This window comes from Paramormyrops kingsleyae, chromosome 4 (genome assembly GCF_048594095.1).
Source record: "Paramormyrops kingsleyae isolate MSU_618 chromosome 4, PKINGS_0.4, whole genome shotgun sequence".
Taxonomy (NCBI): domain Eukaryota; kingdom Metazoa; phylum Chordata; class Actinopteri; order Osteoglossiformes; family Mormyridae; genus Paramormyrops; species Paramormyrops kingsleyae.
Window position 1 is genome coordinate 36792070 of NC_132800.1, and position 20565 is coordinate 36812634.

Below are 20565 nucleotides of genomic sequence, written 5' to 3' on the forward strand. Positions count from 1 at the left end.
TCAGTTCCATCCGACCAACTTGGTTATGAAGCACGGAGAAGCGAGAAGCATCTGTACGCTCGGAAAAGCTGATGTACATTTCTGCTTTCAGATTTAAATGAGTCATTTTCCACATGACAACCTTAATGGGTGAATGGTTCAGCTTAGGGAAATCCTTACCCCGATTCCATGGCAACGCTGACCGCTTCTAATGTAAAAGTGTTATATCTGAGAGCAGCACAGCGAGGGCGATTACCAGCACACTGGCAGTAATGTCTTTTTTTTCAGTGGGGAAACTTTTTTCGGGGGTGGCATGCAGTACTTAACTCACACGGCTCCCATGAGGACTCACCCTGAAAAGCATCGTGCTGATGTTCTGGTCTCGACAAATGGGATTTCGCACAGCAGTATACTGTATGGAATCAGCCACAGTGCATTTTATTTGCTGCATTGTATCACACGTTGATATTAATATTCAACTTCTGCACTTTATCAGTGCTGTACTACCTCTGTGTCTTTCGGCACATCCTTCCCCAATGTACCACTTATTTACTGCATATTTATTATTTCACTTCTTATATTTCACTGCTCCCTGGCCTCTATTGCACAGTTGACTGTCCTGTATCGCACTGCTGTTTCTCCTCTATTGCACTGCTGTCTGTCCTCTATTGCACTGCTGTCTGTCCTCTATTGCACTGCTGTCTGTCCTGTATCGTACTGCTGACTGTCCTGTATTGCACTGCTGTCTGTCCTCTATTGCACTGCTGTCTGTCCTCTATTGCACTGCTGTCTGTCCTGTATCGTACTGCTGACTGTCCTGTATTGCAGAGCTGTTTGTCCTGTATTACACTGCTTTTTGTCCTGTATTGCACTGCTGTCTGTCCTGTATTGCACTGCTGTCTGTCCTGTATTACACTGCTGTTTGTCCTGTATTGCACTGCTGTCTGTCCTGTATTACACTGCTGTTTGTCCTGTATTGCACTGCTGTTTGTCCTGTATTGCACTGCTGTCTGTCCTGTATTACACTGCTGTTACAGTAAAACTTTAGTCTTGCCGATGCCTCCATAGGGGTGATCAGGACCGCCTTGCCCAACATGGACAGGGAGGTAAGGGAGAACTACTACGTCCTGATCCAGGCCAAGGACATGGGGGGTCAGCTGGGAGGTCTGGCCGGGACCACCACCATCAACATCAGCCTCACAGACGTCAACGACAACCCGCCCAGGTTTTCCAAAAGTACGCTGGGAGAAAAGTGTCGGACGCATTCCTGTGAGACGTCCACAACATGAAACATAATAGAACTAACCAAAATATGTTAACATAATTAAAACTTTCCTTTTTTTTGTAACACCTGTACAATTATTTTAAACATGGAGTATTCATTACTGTACGTTCGGTCAGTGTTTGTGTACGACTTTGTTAAATTGCTGCTCCCGGTTTACCTTGCGAAAGGTATTTTCCACCTCAGGGTCCTGGAATCGTCACCCACGGGCTCAGCAGTGGGACGAGTCAAAGCTAATGACCTCGATGTGGGGAAGAATGCAGAAGTGGAGTATTCCATCGTTCCTGGGGATGGGGGAGGCATGTTCGAGATCACCACTGATGAGCAAACCCAAGAGGGGATTATCACCCTCCGAGAGGTTGGTTGGGTCCTGGGGTGCACAGGTTTATTATGATACCTTAATAACACTAAACGATTCTCAAAAATGAACAAACCTCTAGAACTTTACAGCTTAATAAATAAACACAGTATACAGTATATAAAAAATCTATTGTAATAGATGATAAATAATCTCAGACAGAGTAGTGAACAAGTAAAACAGAATCCAATTTAATTGAACAATTATGGAGTCTGGTGTGTTTCTCGCGTGGGTTGGGACAATTATTGTACAGCAGTCCTTGAAAGAAGCATCAAGTCTGTTGTTGCTAGTCTTTCTTGTCCAGAAACCTGCCCATTGAGATGTAATAACTATTTATGTGATAAAAAAAGGCCATTAAAATTTGTGCGTGTGCGTGTGTGCATGTTTGTGTCTCATTCCTTCAGCAAATGTTCACTATTTTTCTTTTCCAAGCGTTTATCTGACAAAAAAAGCAGAATAAAACTAAGAATGCATGCAATTTTCAGGCTGTCTGGAATCAGCCAGACTGTGACCGTGTCAGATTAGCAGTTCATTTTCCCCACTTTTAGCCATTATCAAAAATCTCTGTTTTATATCTAAACAAATGGTTTTTGTTTATTTTTTTTTTTACTTTAAAAGGACCCCTGCTTGCCTGCCTGAAAATTGATAACGAGGTGAATTTTGGGCCTGAACTGTAGGCTTCAATCATACATCAAAAACAAAATTCTATGACCAGCCATTATCAATGTGCTCTACTGACTTGGCAGAGTTTTTTTAACACTGTGTTAGGCACAATGCATTGTGAGGTAATAAAAGGCACAATGCATTGTGAGGTAATAAAAGGCACAATACGCTGGTGGTCAGTCCAACCTTCTGCTCTCTGCTTCCCAGGATATCATTCGAATTACTGCAATCTCAGCTGGATAAACTACTAATAAAAATACACATATGGATGGATAGATGGATGACTGGTTGAATGAATGGATGGATAGATGATTAGAATGATAATATGCAGACCTTCACAAGTACAATGCTCTGCATCAGTTGGAGACAAATCCACCAAAACGTCTGTGAACTGCAGAGATTGGGCTTGTCTACCGGACCTCAGCCCAGCGAATCGCTGACAGATGCCTCAAAGAGGAACAAAGCAGCTAGCAGTTGGGGGCGAGTGGGACGGAGGCCTGGCAGGTGGCGCCGTGGAGCCGAGAGCAAATGGGAGGGTGCTGCAGATAGATAAACAGCTCAGCCCCTCTCCTGCGCAGCCAGGAGACCCTCTGTCGGGGAGCTCCTGAGCCTGAATCTGACAAGGCTTCCAGTTATGACCCTCATGGGGGGGCTTCCTGAAGTGAGTCATTTCGGGATCCCGGCCTGCTTAAATCGTCACAGTGCCCCTCAGCCTCCGTTTCGTTCTGCAGATCTGTCGCAAAGCCAGAGCTTGGAATGAGATCTTGGCATACCTCGGGGCTTCAGGATTTTGCTGTTGTCCATCTAAGGCACCCTTGGAGGATTTATCTGTGTGGTGAACACTGTTCTTCACCATGCTTTGAGTGCAGAATGTTTTAAAACGTCATGAGGTGTTCATGAGGTGATCATGTGGTGATAATGAGGTGCTCATGAAGTGATCATGTGGTGATCATGAGGTGCTCATGTTATGCTCATGTCATGATAATGAGGTGATCATGAGGTGGCCCCATGGGATCATAAGGGGCTCGGGGTGGGCTTGAAATGGCCCATGTGATACATAAAGGCAACTCTGGGCAACTCGCCTCTGACCAAACCCCAAAATGGGCCTCTAGTGCTGAGGGAACAATACCTATTTAAAAATATTCCCAAATTCCGAAGGCAATCCTACTGTTTCCCCCAAGCTGTGCTTCTTTTGACATGTTGAGCTACAGACAAGTTTGCTTGTCTTTGTAATGCTGATGAAACAAGTTCCACACCAGAGAAAGCAATTTACTCAGTGCAGAGAGAATTTCATTCACTTATAATAAGTTTACATTACCTGGTCTGCTTATTCATGCTATGCATGAGTTTCACCAAACATCAAATGCAGCTGGAAATCTAGTTAATATAAAGACTGATGCAAATAACAAATATATGTCAAGGACCCGACTACTGTGCAACACTTCATGGCATGAAGGATGGAAAGGAATCCTTGTGTATGATTTCCCATAAGTCTTTGCTGTATCAGTATGACTGCATATCCTTCCTGCTTTCATGTCTTAGCGGCTGGACTTTGAAGAGAAAAGTGTTCACATCTTCAAAGTGGAGGCATCGAACCCAAGCGCAGACGGGAGGTTCCAGCACCCGGACCCGCTCAGGGACTCCGCCACCGTCCGGATCAGCGTGGTGGATGTGGCCGAGCCGCCGGCGTTCGGCAAGCCAGCGTACGACATGGACGTGTATGAAAACGCCCCCGCGGGTATCATTATCGGAGCCGTGAGTGCTCAGGACCTGGACGTGGGGGCCAGCCCAATCAGGTGACCGTTACATCATCGCCGGGAACGTACTGCCTAAAAGGCGGGGCTATGGTTATCGATAGAGCTAACAATTCATATTAACTGTCTAAAACTGATTATAGTCAGGGCTGCCCGTAAGGGGGGGAGAAAATTCCAGACACGGGTGGGGGGGGGGCTCGACAAATTGTACCATACCCACTCCCCCACCCTGTCCCCTTCAGCCTGTTTTACTATCAGAAACCCCCCTTCCCTACTTTTAAGGGTAAGCTGAGATTATTTACAAACTGAGAACGGCACTTGCGCAATGTCAGTATAAACTCAAGCTATTTCACACTGGCTGCACCTTTCAAACTAACTAAAACAAATAAATAAAATGATATGTGGCTTGATTGATAAATAAATAAATAACTCCTTAGCCGTGACTTAGACATCGGCATATAGGTTTTTATATATTTCCGCAGAGTCCCGGGGCTGGTACGACGCCTCTCTGGGGAAAAGCGCGACACGGGAAAGACAATGATCGTAAACAACATGAATGCCGTCTGGAGAAAAGCGGAGAAAGCGGCAGCTGTCATTTTGTCACACAGGATTCACACCTTAAACTTTACACTTGTTGCAGTAGCTATCGTTCTTTTGCACCGCAGAGACTGTGCAGAGGTGTAAGGAATAAAGTGCAGCTTGCAGAACATGCATACGACGACTCCGACATTAGTATTCAGAAAGAAAAACTTTAACGCACCCACCACTTTTTATGTTACTTAAACTTTCATAAAACATTCCTATTAATTCAGGCTTGTCAGCGACATGGGTGATTTAAAGTCGCGCTGTAAAAGAAACAGAGTCTCATTATTTTCTGGGAAACTGCCTGCTTTTGTTCATATTGAATATAAATTAAATCAGAGACTGAGCAATTTGAAGAGAGACGGTCGGCGAAACATCAAAGTCCGGTGCTTTGCTGTGGGTATTGTAATTATCCAAGTGTCAGTCATACTGGGTAACCTGAAATGCAGTCCTGCACCTGATGAGAGATGTCCACCTCTATTCCCACACAGGTATGAATGTGTGGGCAGTGGTGGCTTAATGGTTAGGGAAGTGCGCTTGCAGTTGTGAAAGATTGTAGGTTCGAATCCCTGACCAGCAAGGTACTGCCCCCAAGCACTGCTCCGCGGGCACTGAATTAGCTGCCCCCTGCTGTGTCCCGACATCACATATGGGTTACATGCAGAGGATACATTTTGTTGTTTTGTGCTGTGGCGTGTCAACAATGACCACTGATCACAATTCTAAATGCATAAGTCGATAGCCAAACACTCTACCTATAAGAGTATGACACTCATTTCACCACACAACTCAGAAACACTCCTTAACCGCAGTTAAATGTCAGACTCGTGGTTCCTGTATTCTCTTAATTAACGCTTCAACCATCAGTCATACGACAGGAATTTTTATTAATAGGTCAATTTATTCAACTTGTCTATTTATTTTGCTTAATTAGTCCGTTTTTTAAGTTGACCTTTCACACGAGTAATGTAAAGGATAGCTTGTGCGTAATGTCAATTTATTATTGATGAGAGTGGCTTCAGAGGCCGTTTTTCTGTTTCTGGGGCACCAATCGAAAAGTTACTTTGGGTCCCCCTGCCCACCCTAGTATAGTGACTGCTTGTGGCCAGCAGGGGGGCCCCAACCTTTGCTGTTCTACACAAATGTGTGGTTTGAGAGGTGGCAAACAGTGCATGGAGTCACAAGAAATAAAAAAAATATTGAGATCCACGTTGAGTTGTTACTGAATCAAATAGTAGAGGCCATTTTAAACTGTGGAAGAGATGGCTTGATTTCTCTCCCATCTCTGACACCAGTGAAAAACTCGGCAGTGTCCTGGTTGATACTTGCATGCCTATAACGCATTCTGGATCTGTTTTCAGATATTCCATGGACTGTATGGAGGACACAAACTGCTCTTTTGAAATAGACCCAGTGAAGGGAACTATTTCCACCACGAAAGCCTTGGACAGAGAGCAGACCACAGAGTACAATATCTCCATAGTGGCAACTAAAGTTAGTAAGTATGAAAGCACATGTGCTATCTAACCTCACAATTCCTTATCTGTAGCTGTAGCTTCTACAACTAATCCTTTCTAACCAATTAACTAGTTTTACACCAATGTTTCTCAACCTCGTCTTCTGGGAAAAACTGGGACTGGGGGTTTTTTTAGGACCGAATGGAGAAACACTGTCCTACACACAGCTTTCTTGTCGTGTTGTAGCACCATCTAGTGGAGAAGTATATCTTTGCCAATGTTCTAACATCTGACAGGATATATACCTGGGGGTAGGCAACCCTGATCCTGGAGCGCCGGTATCCAGCAGGTTTTCTATCCTACCGGATGAGTTACTATATGGCTGAGACCAGGTGTGGCTCATCAGAGACCCGGTAGGATGGAGAACCTGCGGGGATCAGGGTTTCTTCTTTTCAACAAATGAGAAGCTGTAACCTTTCTATGTGTCTGACAATCACTTGACATCTCTAACAATTTTAGGGGATTAATTGTATATTGAAAAGTAGCTGTGATTGTATGCAAGACAGTGGCTTGTATTTATTTGTGCTTTGAGAATACAGTCGGTCCTGCCACAATGCATGTCACACCACGAATCTGTATTTCAACGCGACTGGTATATTAGTTCCCAAGTCCAATACAACACAGAGTCACATTTGTATTTCCACGATTTTCATTTGGAGAGAAAAGTCATAATAACTTGATTTTTACTAGTAAAAAAAAAAAATTCTAACATAAAAAATTCTGTTTTACTGGTAAGAATTTGAATCCTTGACATCTGCAATTGTTTTACTAGTAATAATTATTATTTTAACTACTAGGGATTGTGTTTCTACTAAAAATAATTGTGTTACAGATACGTATAATAAATTTTTACTAGTCATATATTGTCACTAATTTTCATTGAATTTCTCATATCCCAAATTCCATTTTTACTAGTAAGAAGTTATACTGTAGATATGTACATCTTGATTTTGACTAGCCAACAATCCAGATCGACATATTAATTACTCTGTTTTTACTAGTAAAAATGGAATTACATATATCTGCAGTTATGTTTTAGCCATCTGCAATAACACATATCTTGAATGAAAATTTCTACTAGTAAAAATGTAAATACAGATATCTGCACTGACATTTCTACTAGCAAGAACTGAATTATGGATAAGTGGACCTCAAATTTTTAAAAGAGTTATAGACATCTTTCAAATGAATTTTTACTAGTAACAATACTATTCTTGCTTATAAAAATCATGATTCGTAAATTGAACTCTAAATATCTGTAATTCATAGTCTAACCAGTAAAAATGGATTTTTTATTAGTTAGAATGTTATTTTTACTAGTAGAAATCAAGGTATTAGGACTAGGCCTTATAAAAGACAATTTGGCTTACCATACTACACGACCTACAAAGCGATATGGTCTTAGCGGGAAACACTACTTGCACTCAAAAACAGCCATCCAGGTGAACAATGGTGATGTCCGATTTGTGAACGAATCTAACTTTTTGTACATCCACACATTGCACAAGTCAAACTCTTAGATTCTAAAAATATTTTCCAAATGATCATATAAAAACACAGCAATGTTTAATTCACTTACATTTGCTTTTCATAAACTGGTGAAACTTTTCATAAACTGAAAGCACCATTACATGGTGCTTTCAGTGCCCCTCCACATACCATAATCTGTTGTATTTGTGCTGTGCTGTGCCCAGCCGCATGTTGGCTGTGGCTCACTACTCCCGACTATGGTGTTCAAAGCATGCCCCAAAGTAGACCAGGAGCACCATCTAGTGGGGTCAGAAAATATAGCAATTGGTTCATGAAGCGTCGTTTTGGCCATCACTACTCCCTACTCCCAGAAAAAAAAGTTTTATGTAACTTCGTTACCACTCCCCAATAGTCAGTGTTATGCAAAGTTCTTCATATGGCTGAATCTGACACCTTCACTCCTTTCACGGTGATTGTTGGCCTCTCATTTTACAATATTACAATAGTATTTTTTTTTCCAAATGTGAGAAAATGTGTTTTATAATGTAATTAAAATTTAAATAATATATTAAAGACTTCTTTCAAAGTTATTTGTTTCATAATTTAATCTCAAAGAAGAGGAGGTATTATCCCTTCTACCTGGATGCACCTGGTGCCTCTTGTCATGTAACGAGAGATGAAACACTCACAGGCAGGCATTTAGGCGAAACAAAAAGGGACGTTTATTGAAATAAAAAAAACAATGACTGGAAATTACCAAGATGGCATGGGATCAGACATGGGAGGAGTGAAGCAAGGGAGGGCGCAGGCAACACAAGGGCTTGACATCAGTTACCGAACTAGCGACGACGAGACAAACAGGTTCTTAAATATAAAGACTAACAAAGGGCAACAAGCATCAGGACCACATGAGGGAGGAGAGAGGAGGGTCAGGCAGGCGTGGAGGAAGGACACGACACCTCGGGAGATAGATTTTAATCTTTTCCAGTCAAACCAGTCAGATAAAAAATGGTCCTTTAGAAGAATATAGGAACCGCTGCCAGAGTTTAAAATATTCTGGCTATTCATTAATTTGTTGATTTACTTTCAGTTCTTTAAGGGACGTTTCATTTCAGCCTTTGTCTTCCCTCAAACGGCTCGATGTGCACAATGATGTCTGACGATGTTTGTATTCATCCTGCAGGGAATCCGGACCTTTCCATGCAAGCCACGGTCACCATCCACGTGCTGGATGTTAATGAGTTTGCTCCCGAACTCATCACACCCTACAAGACTTTTGTTTGTGAAAACTCCAAATCCGGGCAGGTCTGTTTCTGCACAAATGCAAGTAATAAATCATGCTTAAAAGGTTAAGTCCTAATAAAGCCAAAAGGATATGAAATTATGTGAAAAGAATGAAAACGCTATTACCATGAACTCAGAGGACGTGCTTAGAAGAGGGAAAAGTGGTTGCCACCTGCTTTCAGGGGACGTTTTTAGTTATTCTGGGGTAGGGGGGTTGGGGGGTGAAGTTTGTTCCCTGATTGATCTTGGAGGAATTTGAACTCCTAACCCCATCCGATGCAGCACACAGAGTGATAATACACTCTTTGCCCTGAGGCATCGTCACAGAGAGTGATAACATCAGAATATGCCTGCTCTCCATGTATTTGTAAACTGATCTATAGTATTCAGACATCAAAATCCTCCATTTTCACTAAAAGCTGTTATTCTAACCAAATGTATTTGGCCCGCATGTTGTCTTTTTGACTTTCATTTAGTCTGAAACGATTGAAACACTCATTCACGCTACGGATGCCGCAGAGGAGATATATGGCATGTTTGCATATACTGTATATTCTCCAGGGTAATTGAAGCATTCTCAGACCATATTATTATTTGAGGGGTAATTCTCAAAGTGCAAAGTCTCCCAGGCGCCATTGTCATCTCATATCCCGCTGCATATTCAACGGCTGTCGGCAGACGCTCTGCATTCAGGTCGCGGTTGTCATCGCGCCTCCCTGTGACTACCAGGCGGTTGGGTTTTGCCGGGAGGAACGGCACTCTGGAGGTTCGCTTTGGTGATTAATCAGTGTCATGGGCCTCAAACCGGCAAGAGAAGTAGCACACGCACATCTCTGACTCTGCCTGTCCCTGCTGTTCCTTTTTAGGTCATTGGCACCATCTCTGCTCAGGACAAGGACCTGTCACCCACAGGACAAAGGTTCACCTTCAGATCACTGCCAGGGGACATTAAAAATGAAAATTTTACTGTCTGGGACTTTGCAAGTAAGGACTTAAGTATACATTTAGTATGTTTAGGGCTTAAAGCTGGATTGCAATCTTTATCCAAAATAACAGCAGAAGTATAGTAGGGATGCTGCGCTCCACTAGGTTTGGTATGGAGTACAGATTTTAAACACTGCACTGTACCACTGCTGTGTACTAAATTAAAGACTAAATTAATGCTACGATCCTAACTAAAAGAAAAGCAACAATTTTCGGCAAACACTTGGAAAACCACACCCCTAAATATTTGCTGTAAGTTATGTACCTGTGCTTAAGTGAGATCGTGTTTCTGAGACGGAGTTATTTCATTATCTGCAGTTGACTGCAGTGAAGCCTGCAGGTTAGGATTAGGGTTGGGGTTAGGGTTAGGATTAGGGTTAGGGTTGGCTGATGAGGTGGTGAATCACATTTGTCCAGCTTCCTAACCATTACACCACCTTCTGCCATCTTTCCATTATCTGCAGCATCTAATGGGTTTCATGGTCCTTTTTTTGAACATGTTCACCACCTGCTGGTCGGCAGACAACACTGCAGGCATCCTGACGCAGCGGAGCGGCTTCAGACGCCGAGCTTTGGACCGCTACCTGGTGCCCGTGGTGGTGGCCGATAGGGGCTACCCCCGCCTGAGCAGCACTGGTACCCTGACTGTGCGCGTCTGCTCCTGCGGCCGCGACGGGAGCCTCATATCCTGCAGCGCTGAGGCCGTGTTCTTCCCTGCGGGTGTAAGCACAGGCGCACTCCTCGCCGTCCTTCTGGGAGCAGCCGTCCTCCTGGGTGAGAAAAGAAAATGCTCCTCTGCAGTGACAAACCTCTGCCACTAGGTGGTGGTAGAGTCACAAAAATGAATAGCCTGGATGAAAAAGGGATATAAAAATAACATTGGGAGAATGCAGAGAATGTATCGTTTTTGCTTCCTGTTTGGTCTTAATATTAGCATTTTGACACAGTATTCTTAGCATTCGGAGATTCTTCCATGAAGGACGTTCTGTTACTATGTTCCCATCTCCACTCGTTAAGGAAGTGTCCTGTTGTGACGTCATCTTTCCACATGGAGGCGACATTGGAGGTGTCATGTTTTTAGCTGTGTTGGATGCTCATGCCCCCTGCTGGCACACGCGAGTACAAACCCGGGCTTGTCTGGTGTTCCTCCCTCGCAGTGACTGTGCTGCTGTATGTCGCTCTCAGGCGGCGACGGAAGAGCGCGGTGTCGGCAGTGCCGGGAGACGGGGACATCCGCGAGAACGTCATTCGCTATGACGACGAAGGGGGCGGGGAGGAGGACACACGTGCCTTCGACATAGGTGCCCTGAGGAAGCCCGACGCGGCAGAGGCCCAGCTACACTCCAGCGGGCGTGCCTGGGCGCCCCCCAAACAGGACGTCCCGGATGTGCGGGATTACATCCACCAGAGGCTGGTCGAACGTCCCAGTGAGAGCGCCCCCCCTCCATACGACTCGTTGGCCACCTACGGCTATGAGGGCGACGGCTCATTGGCGGGGTCCCTGAGTCCCATCGAATCCTTGACGGCGGAGGTAGAGGAGGACCACGGTTACCTTGACGACCTGGGGCCTTCATTCACCAGCTTGGTAGCGATAATCAGCAAACCTGAGAGTCACCGGGACACAGAGGAGGAACAGGGACCCTGACAAGAATGCCAAGCCGGCTTGCTGTTATTCTTCATTTAATTTTAATGGGTTTTATGTCCGTCCCTCCACATACCCATCATCCACCTGTCATCTAACCGCTTACCCTGCTCAGGGTCGGTGGTGGGGGGGGTGCTGGAGCCAATTCCAGGCAGCACAGGGCACAAGGCTGAGGTCACCGTGGATGGGATAGAGGTTTCATGTTCGTTCTTTATTTTTATCCAATTTCATATAATTTTCTTTGCCAAAATGAGATCTCAGAAATATCGAGGGCTGGGGTAGGAAAAAAAAAGGATAAAAGGTAGACTAAAAAGCTGGGGGAAAAGCAAATTATGCATTTATACCTGCATAATTTATTTTAATTGTTATGTTTTTGACATGAGTGAAAGAAATGATTGCACCAGAATTTTGAGAACTTGCGACATAATTTGAAGTGCCTCAAAAATGTCTTCTTTAAAAAGGGTAAAAATATTTTAGCTAAATTCCTTGGCAAAAGACCTAATTTTCGTTTGGAATCACCCTCATCCTTTAAATATATCACATACTGTACTGTTTTGCCAAATATATTTTTTATGTACGTATCTGATTAATATGTTCAATCTTCTATTCTCTGAAAACAATATTTCTTGGACTAATTATCAATGTCTGTCACAGTATTGATGATTTCAGTATGCGCACATATTTGTTTTTTGAAACCCCTCAGTTTCCAGTTTTTCATATGGTTGTAATGACAATTTTGTCAGCTTGACATACCGGCCTGGTGGAGATACACACACCATGGGAACCAACAGCGCACTTTAAAACGTCGTAAACCACAAATGAATTCCTCACAGTCCAGGCTTTGCTAGATATACCATTAAAATCACATTCTTTGCTTTCTGCGACTCATTTGGATCACTGTATATTTTATTGTTTTGTGATTTCATTCATTTTACCAGCTGCGAGAAGCGTAACTGAGCAGAAATCGCCAGTGTTAGCGTCGTTCTCTTGGGTTTTGCTGTTAGCCAACCTCCGGCTGTTCGGAATGCAGGGAGACGTATCCATGACTGTCATGTGTAGTTTAGTTTGCCGTGATGTAGCGTGACTGAGGTACATTAAACATTGACAGTAAACAGGACTCATAGCTACGCCCTTCTTGAAAAATGATTATTCACTTGCTGAAGCGACTCAGGACCTTGGCAACAACATCAGCCCTCTTGTTAACACCCGCAAGCCCCGCCCTCTTGTATACACCAGCAAGCCCCGTCCTCTTGTATAGACCCGCAAGCCCCGCCCTCTTGTATACACCCACAAGCCCCACCCTTTTGTATACACCCACAAGCTGCGCCCTCTTGTATACACCCGCAAGCCCCGCCCTCTTGTATACACCCGCAAGCCCCGCCCTCTTGTATACACCAGCAAGCCCCGCCCTCTTGTATACACCCGCAAGCCCCGCCCACTTGCTTGTCATATTTCCAAGGCAGCTTTTACATATGTATCTCGCCAAAGGTACCCTTTTGGAAAATAAAAGAGAGTCAATGAAGACAGACAGACAGACAGACAGATAGACAGACAATCAAGGATTTTAAAACAGTATGTTTTCTTGGAACAAACTGGCAAGAATGTGTCTGAGGTGTTTGCCAGCATGTAGGATGGCAGGAGCCTTGCCCATCCCTTCATGTGTGCCTAACACGATGATGGTGACACCCAGCTTTCTTCCAAGGCTTTGAGGGACCTCAGGACGACATGTATAACCTGAGAGTTATCGGCACCCCCCCCCCCCCCTGCTGCCCGCACCTGCGCCATCTGCCATAAACACATCAGGTCTGTTTATGCTGATGTCTGATTTTTTTCCCCCTCTTTTTAAACATTTCATCCCTCTTAGTGATAGCCACCTTGTCTTTTTCATCAGATGAAAATGCGGGGCTGCTTTTTATTTAATACCTGCCCTGCTGATTGTGTAGAGGGGCGCTTTTAGCATATTGCTATCTCGAATTTGACACTGGGCCGTGATTAAGTACTACGGCCCTCGGAGGGGAAAAAAATAAAGTAAAAATACGCCGGCTGATTGTGCAGAAACTCTGACGAACCCATTAATCAGTCTCTGGAAACATTTGCACATTATTATGCTTGTTCGGGTTCGAAGAGCTCCGTGTTCATCTAAACATTGACAAATTAAGTTTGGCTAATCAAGCTGAGGGTAAAAGGTTTAAGAAATGAACAAAATCCACTTCAAATATTGATGAAAGAAAACGGGCCGTGCTGCAGCCAGTCACCGGTGTCAGTGATTGTAATTTTTTAATTGCAGAAGTTCATGTTGATTAACTGCCACATCCCATTAAGAACAGATAACTATTAAGTGCTCTGTGGTGAGGGAGTCCCGAATGAGAAGAGCTCTCCAGACATGACCTCCCCGACACAAACGCCACCTAATTTGTTTATTACCAACATGCTGTTGGTCGCTAATTCTTAAATTCTTTGTTGTGTCCAGCCGCATGTGGACACAATATGTGCAGAAGACAAGCCTGGCTCCTTGAATAAGGCCACCAGCGTGCATCTTATTTCGGAGCGTTTTATAAATATAATTACTGCAATGTCCATAACGGCATTTCTATTATGTTGCTGACAATGCCCAATGTTGTACGGATGATGAATCGCTTGGCAATCACATCTGTATTCCCCCAATCCTCATTTGTCCATGATATCCTCTTAAGAGGCTTACGAATTCGTAAGCCGAACGGCATCCTTCAGAACTCAAACAAGCCGGAGGGGAGTCAGAGCTCATTTGCTTCTCAGAAACAGTACAGAGACTCTATTTCCCATGTTTTAGCATGTAACTATAAGCTCATTTGTCCACTTCATGATTTTTTTTGAAACAATGTATAAATTTAATCTCTAAAATCATATGTCAGTTTTTCAAGTATTGGCACATAAAAATTTGACATTGGTCCTTGGGAGTGGAGATAAATTTCCCATGCATGGTAGCCAGTTCTTTTTCTTATTATAATTGTTATTATTATTATTCAATATTTTAATGCCAATGTGAATTATTTTCTCATCAATCAGTGTCACTTTTTTGGACTATTTTTTTTAACCCCGATGATCCCTTGATGCGGCTTGTTGTTCTGTCCCAGGAATATTCGGGATATTTACTACCTCAGAATCTGTGGGACGGTGAGCCGATTCCAACGGAGTCCTTTTGGGGTGATGGTTCACATTGACTGAGTCACCAGATGCTACCGATTGTCTTTACTGTGTTTCTAAAAAACAATTATAATGATCCCAAAAAAAACACATGAACTAAGAAATTGTTATTAAGGAATGAAATTCCTACGTGGTATGTGCTGAATGTGAGGAGGGTGATTAAAGAGCAGAATCTGCTGGTAATGAGTGCTGGTCCCAGTAGACACACGAAACACACATTATGGACACATACAATCACATATTACACACATTATTACTACTTTAATTTTTGTAATTACTACTAGGTTTTAATATAGAATTTGGGTCCTGCCTTTATCTATAGATTTGGGTCCTGCCTTTATCTATAGATTTGGGTCCTGCCTTTATCTATAGATTTGGGTCCTGCCTTTATCTATAGATTTGGGTCCTGCCTTTACGAGAGCCCTGCTACAGTGCTGCTATATCCAGGATCACCTTAAGTAGCTTTTCAGGGTTAAACATCGCACTTGCCAAAACAGGCCCTTTCCAGGTAGAGGTAAGGAGACGTCTTTTGTTTCACTGGATGTAAAATTGGAAAATGCAGTGCACGTGATTCTTAGTGTCAGACCTGAAATTCTAATGCCTTTATATATAGAAAGGGTTCCCTCACTCCCGCTGAATGCATTTCCATCTGCATGCATGTGTGTGTGATAAATGCACTATTTCCATCTACATGCATCTGTGGGTTATAAATTCACTGCCAGTTTCTCTCGCCAGCCTTCAGAACAGGAAGCAGGGGCTGCGTCGCTGTCTGCCGCCCCCCCTTGACATGTCAGAGTCCCCCCCCCCCCCCCCCATCTCGTTATAATGGCCCGGGAGCCCTGTTCCGCACGTCGATGCTAAAGTGTGGGTGAGCCTCCGTATCTGTGCCTGTGCAGAAGCCTTGAGCACCGAGTTTCAAATTAGGGGCATCAAGAATTTTAGACTCCAGTCACTTCTCTTCAGTCCCCCATTATACTGACAATGGCCAGAAGCTAATTAACAGACTTTTTGCTTTGAGCACAGCCTAAAGGGAAAGAGAGGAAGATGCTGGTAATAGGAAACAATAAAAGAAAGCAGAGAGAAAGCTTGACACCTCCACTGTTGCTGTCCGAAATATTCGCCATTGTGTAAATCCTGCATTCCTGTTCATCTGTGCAGAGAAACAGAAAAGATTATATTTTACTGGCAGAACATCCTGTCTGAATGAAGAGGTTCCGGGCTTCATCACTCTGACACACGTGGAAACTCTTCAAGTTCTTTTGACATGCTGCATGCCTTGTGAAGTGAATTCTACATCTAAATGGAAAGTTTTCTGAAGAGGTAAACATTACACTTTTAAAAAATCTGTATTATACTGGCCCACTATGTCATTCCGAATAAAATTTTTTATGGATTGAACTGGAGTAAAAATCAAACTCCTGTGTAACAGAGTGTATAATAAAAAAAGTTTTAGAAATGTTTGTGCAAAAGTTGTTTTATTTGTGAAAGTGCTGATACTGTTCTTAATGAAAAAATACACCTTTTTTTTACATGTGTGTGAGCGTAATGGTGAATGTGACTGTTGTGATCATAAAACGATGCTGGATGTCACGTGGGGCCCGACGATCAGGCTGCGACACGAGGTCCTCGTATTGTGCAATCCCCGTGACAGCCTGTCAGTATTTTCTCTCATTGCTCACAGGGAACGTGCCCTTTTATCCACCGTAACGGAACACAAGATTCTTCAACTTCAGAACCCAATCCACGACATCACTATAAATATGCATAGGATGAGTCATCCGTCCGCCTTGTGGAGTACATAGATAATCAGACGGACTTTGACTTTTCCTCATCTTCTCTGCTGTCTGTCTTGCTAAGTCCCATAACGCTTCATTGTTTCTGGACACCCTCATCTCGTCCTAATTGTATTTTTTTGCATATTTATTAAATTTTTCTGTGATATTTTACAATAACGTCATCTGTGTAATTTCAGATGTATTGACCATTGTTGCTGCTGTTGATTCTCTTGTGACACTCCAGAGGTGATGAGATTCAATCACAAGACCCACTCTCTACTCAGGTATCAATGCTTTTTTGGTCATTTTCTCATAGAGCCATGGCTGTGAATTAAGCAACATCCCATAGTTTTGTGGTGTACCTTTCAAAGACCTGGTGTGGTAGCAATTTTCACCCAGGGCTTACAGCATGCTGGGCTACAATGATCCAATCCCAGTCACTAAATCCAAGGTCCTTTCCATGAGACACAAGATCTGCATCTATATGATCCACAATTACATTCATCCAGAACAGTGCTGACCAACCCAGTCCTCGGGGACCATTATCACTCCCTCCCAGCTCTCAGCACACCTGAACAAAACAAGCAAGACCTCACCAAACAATCAAGAACACAGAATGTCTGGTAGAGGTGTGCTGGGAATTGGGAGTGAGCATAAATGTGTACTGACTAGCCAGTCCTCAATTTAGAGACACACAGGCCACAGACCCCTGGGTGCCATATTTCCTATATATCAGGTGTCTGACTCCAGGAGCCAATCCGGATCATCCGTATAACCTGCTGCTCTGCCCTGGTCACCTTCCTCTGCTAAGTGAATTCACCTGGATGCTATTTTCTGTGTAACCAGTTAAATATTGGTTGTTTCCATCACTACTTTGTGAGGTGTTTACACCATAGCGAGCATTTCCCTGGTGATTAGTTCTGAAAGTATTGCCTGTAGTATTTGACCGTTCACCTACCTACCTGACCTTCTCATTACGGATCTTTTCTTGGGTCCATCTTGGTTTGGTTTGATTTTGTCCATTTAATGACCACGAGTTCTGGGCTTTGCTTTTGGTTTTTCTGCAAATGCACCCTTGCCTCCTTCATCACACTATACCGGATACAGCGACCAGGGCTGGGCTCATGGTCTTTCCTCAGAACAGAAATTTGAGGAAACCACCCTGTAACTGCACCATTCTGTTCTTTATGGGCTTCCGTTTCCCCGGCTCTTTCCTCGGGACAGAAATCTGAGGCAGACATGCCTGTAACTGCACCATTCTGTTCTTTATGGGCTTCCATTTCCCCGGCTTTTTCCTCGGGACAGAAATCTGAGGCAGACGTGCCTGTAACTGCACCATTCTGTTCTTTATGGGCTTCCGTTTCCCCGGCTCTTTCCTCGGGACAGAAATCTGAGGCAGACGTGCCTGTAACTGCACCATTCTGTTCTTTATGAGCTTCCGTTTCCCCGGCTCTTTCCTCGGGACAGAAATCTGAGGCAGACGTGCCTGTAACTGCACCATTCTGTTCTTTATGGGCTTCCGTTTCCCCGGCTCTTTCCTCGGGACAGAAATCTGAGGCAGACGTGCCCGTAACTGCACCATTCTGTTCTTTCTGAGCTTCCGTTTCCCCGGCTTTTTCCTCGGCTCCCTCAGACTGTAGCCAGAACCACTGGCCACAGAGCCCGTTTTACACCGATAAGGATGTTTTGGACCTGCCCTTTCTGCCTCGCCCTCTATTTTTTATTTTGCCTGTCGTCTGGGATTTACTCACCGCTTCGGCGTCTGCCAAGCAGAGTTCGCATGGCGCCCCCGATGTAGCCTGGGCTGATTTTTGTGTTTGATGTGTGACTTTACCCCCCACCTGCGTGCCAACAGCGAACGCTTTTGTCTGCTCTTTTGTACGGGGCTCTCTCCATCTTCTGCTGAATGTAGCCTTTAAAGCAGCACAGGCAGCCGAGAAAAAAAATCATTTCATATATATATTCAATTTTAACATTCAACTGGGTCTCGGAGACAGTTGCAGAAAAGGTGTGATTAAAGACACACAAGAGACATCCTTCTATTCAGATCCATTTTGGTAATAAAAGAATAAAAAAGATAAATGCATACAAGGTGTGAGGGGAGGATTTGTTAAAATATGAGTCACTCAAAAGAAAATTGTAGATGTTTTGCACATGTGTAATCCTACAAAATAATAATTCATGGGTCACAATCCCAAATTTGGGTCACTGCAAGTTCTGAAATGTAAGCATTTTAAAACCAAGCTCCTATGCTGATGCACGATCAGATTTCCCAGCCCCGATATTAGAATTAACCTATTTAAACAGGTCTTGGGTCTGCAAATGTTTAGTGCATAACTAGTGAACACTCAACCAATCCAAGAAGCCAAACCACAGACGCTTCATTTAATATTCACTGGCACCTCCAATCAGATTGGTGCGATTGACCTTAAATGCAGAGTGCACTGCATGCTTGATCATAGCATTAATGTAAACTTATACTCGACATAGGGTTGCTACTGAGCTGTCATGGTAAAAATTGGGTCGCGGTCCAAAAAAGGTTGAGAACCATTGTATCGGACCATGCTATAGTCTTAGAGTCCGATACCTTTACAGTAATTTTAGTATGTAGCTTTGTAGTACTGGCCCAGTACTATTGATGTGATTATCTTTATTAACACCTGCTATCCAGGACGGAGCACAGCCCTGTGCCCTGTGCTGCCTGTGATAGGCTCCAGGCCCCCCAGGATAAGCGGATGGAAGAAGGGTAGACGGTAATGGGTGGATGGTAATTAACAAATGTACAACAAAACAATAGCAGCTAGATAACAGGCTTGGACTGGAAATAAAAATCAGCTATGGACTCTGGGGTTACCCTCAATGAATTTTGCAGAGATGGGGGGGGGGGGGGGATTTTGCACACAAACTCATAGCCTCCCCAGGACAATGTCTGCTATGCCAGAGGGTTAGTCTAGGCCTGGCATATAAAATCAGGTAGTCAAGGTATCTGACGAGCCCGGAATCCTCTGGAAAGCAGACAGTGAGATTTGACGATATGGAGGTCAGGCAGATTAATAACCATGCCCCCCTCCCCACCTCCCATTTTTGATTTCCCTGCTGCCACTGGTCCCTATATAAAAGCTGTGGCACCCTGCTTGTGACAGATGGGTGACGTCATCCTCCACAGACCGTGGGCCACGTTCTCATGGATCCAATCCCGAAGCCCTTAAACAATGAAGCACAAGGCCACCTGCGCAGCCTGAAAACGGCCCTGCGTCTGCGTCTGCGCCCAGCAGGAGGGGTGAGCCTGCCGCATTTGTTAATAAAGAGTGTGACATGCAGACTGTTTGTATGACAGGAACCTTCCAATGCCGGTGGCCGTTAGCATGAGCTGCAACATTACTGCCGTCAGATTTCTGAGCTCATGGCTTACGGTCACACTGCCCTGAAAGTGCCACGTCTGATCTCAGCAGCAAACCGTCGTCAGGCCCGGCTTGTGCTTCACTGCATCGTTGCTCTTGTGCACCACTCGTGTGGGGAAGGATGCTATAAAACATACTTATGGTCAAGTGGTCACACGGATCCTTTCAAAAACAGATACATGCATAATGATTATCTCTACCCAAGTCAGGTCAACGAAAACATCAAGTTAAGTCTAGTCAAGTGGACTTTGTCATTCTCGTTCATCCATACTGGTGTACAGTGGCACAAAATAACATTCCCCAAGGACTATGGTGCCATGTCAAGAGGAAAGCAATAGATGAAATGTACAGAATAGCCTGATCTGCTCTCTTCCCCAGAGAGCCGGTTCCGCGTAGGTTCCAGCCCAGCTCCTCAGTTCCCAAAGGATGCACTCAGACCTTATTTGTCGGGGGATCAGCCAGTGGTGATTTTCTGTGATCTTCCATCACTTCATGCCCTTCTGTGATTTGGCAGACAGGCAACAGTCATGGTGGAAAAAGTAACCAGTGATCATTTTTTGATCAACACCAAAGGCTGGTGTCCCAGCGCTGAACTTCCGTAACTTTGTTCCGACTGGTTCCTTGACATTTTTTGTGACAGATCCTCACTCTTTTTCTTCAGGGTTAAGTTTGTCTATATACGGACTATGTC

General features: G+C 44.0%; 1 protein-coding gene across 1 annotated transcript in view; it reads left to right on the top strand.

The window, feature by feature from the left end:
- Positions 1 to 12695, top strand: part of LOC111846192 (cadherin-12-like) — a 33706-nt gene extending 21011 nt beyond the window's left edge. The window contains exons 5-12 of the mRNA XM_072711253.1: positions 1048 to 1215; positions 1432 to 1619; positions 3825 to 4078; positions 5980 to 6116; positions 8789 to 8910; positions 9756 to 9873; positions 10396 to 10647; positions 11031 to 12695. Coding sequence (XP_072567354.1) covers positions 1048 to 1215; positions 1432 to 1619; positions 3825 to 4078; positions 5980 to 6116; positions 8789 to 8910; positions 9756 to 9873; positions 10396 to 10647; positions 11031 to 11518 — 1727 coding nt within the window. The 3' untranslated portion in view covers positions 11519 to 12695. The remainder of the gene's footprint in view (positions 1 to 1047; positions 1216 to 1431; positions 1620 to 3824; positions 4079 to 5979; positions 6117 to 8788; positions 8911 to 9755; positions 9874 to 10395; positions 10648 to 11030) is intronic.
- The last annotated feature ends 7870 nt before the right edge of the window (positions 12696 to 20565 follow it).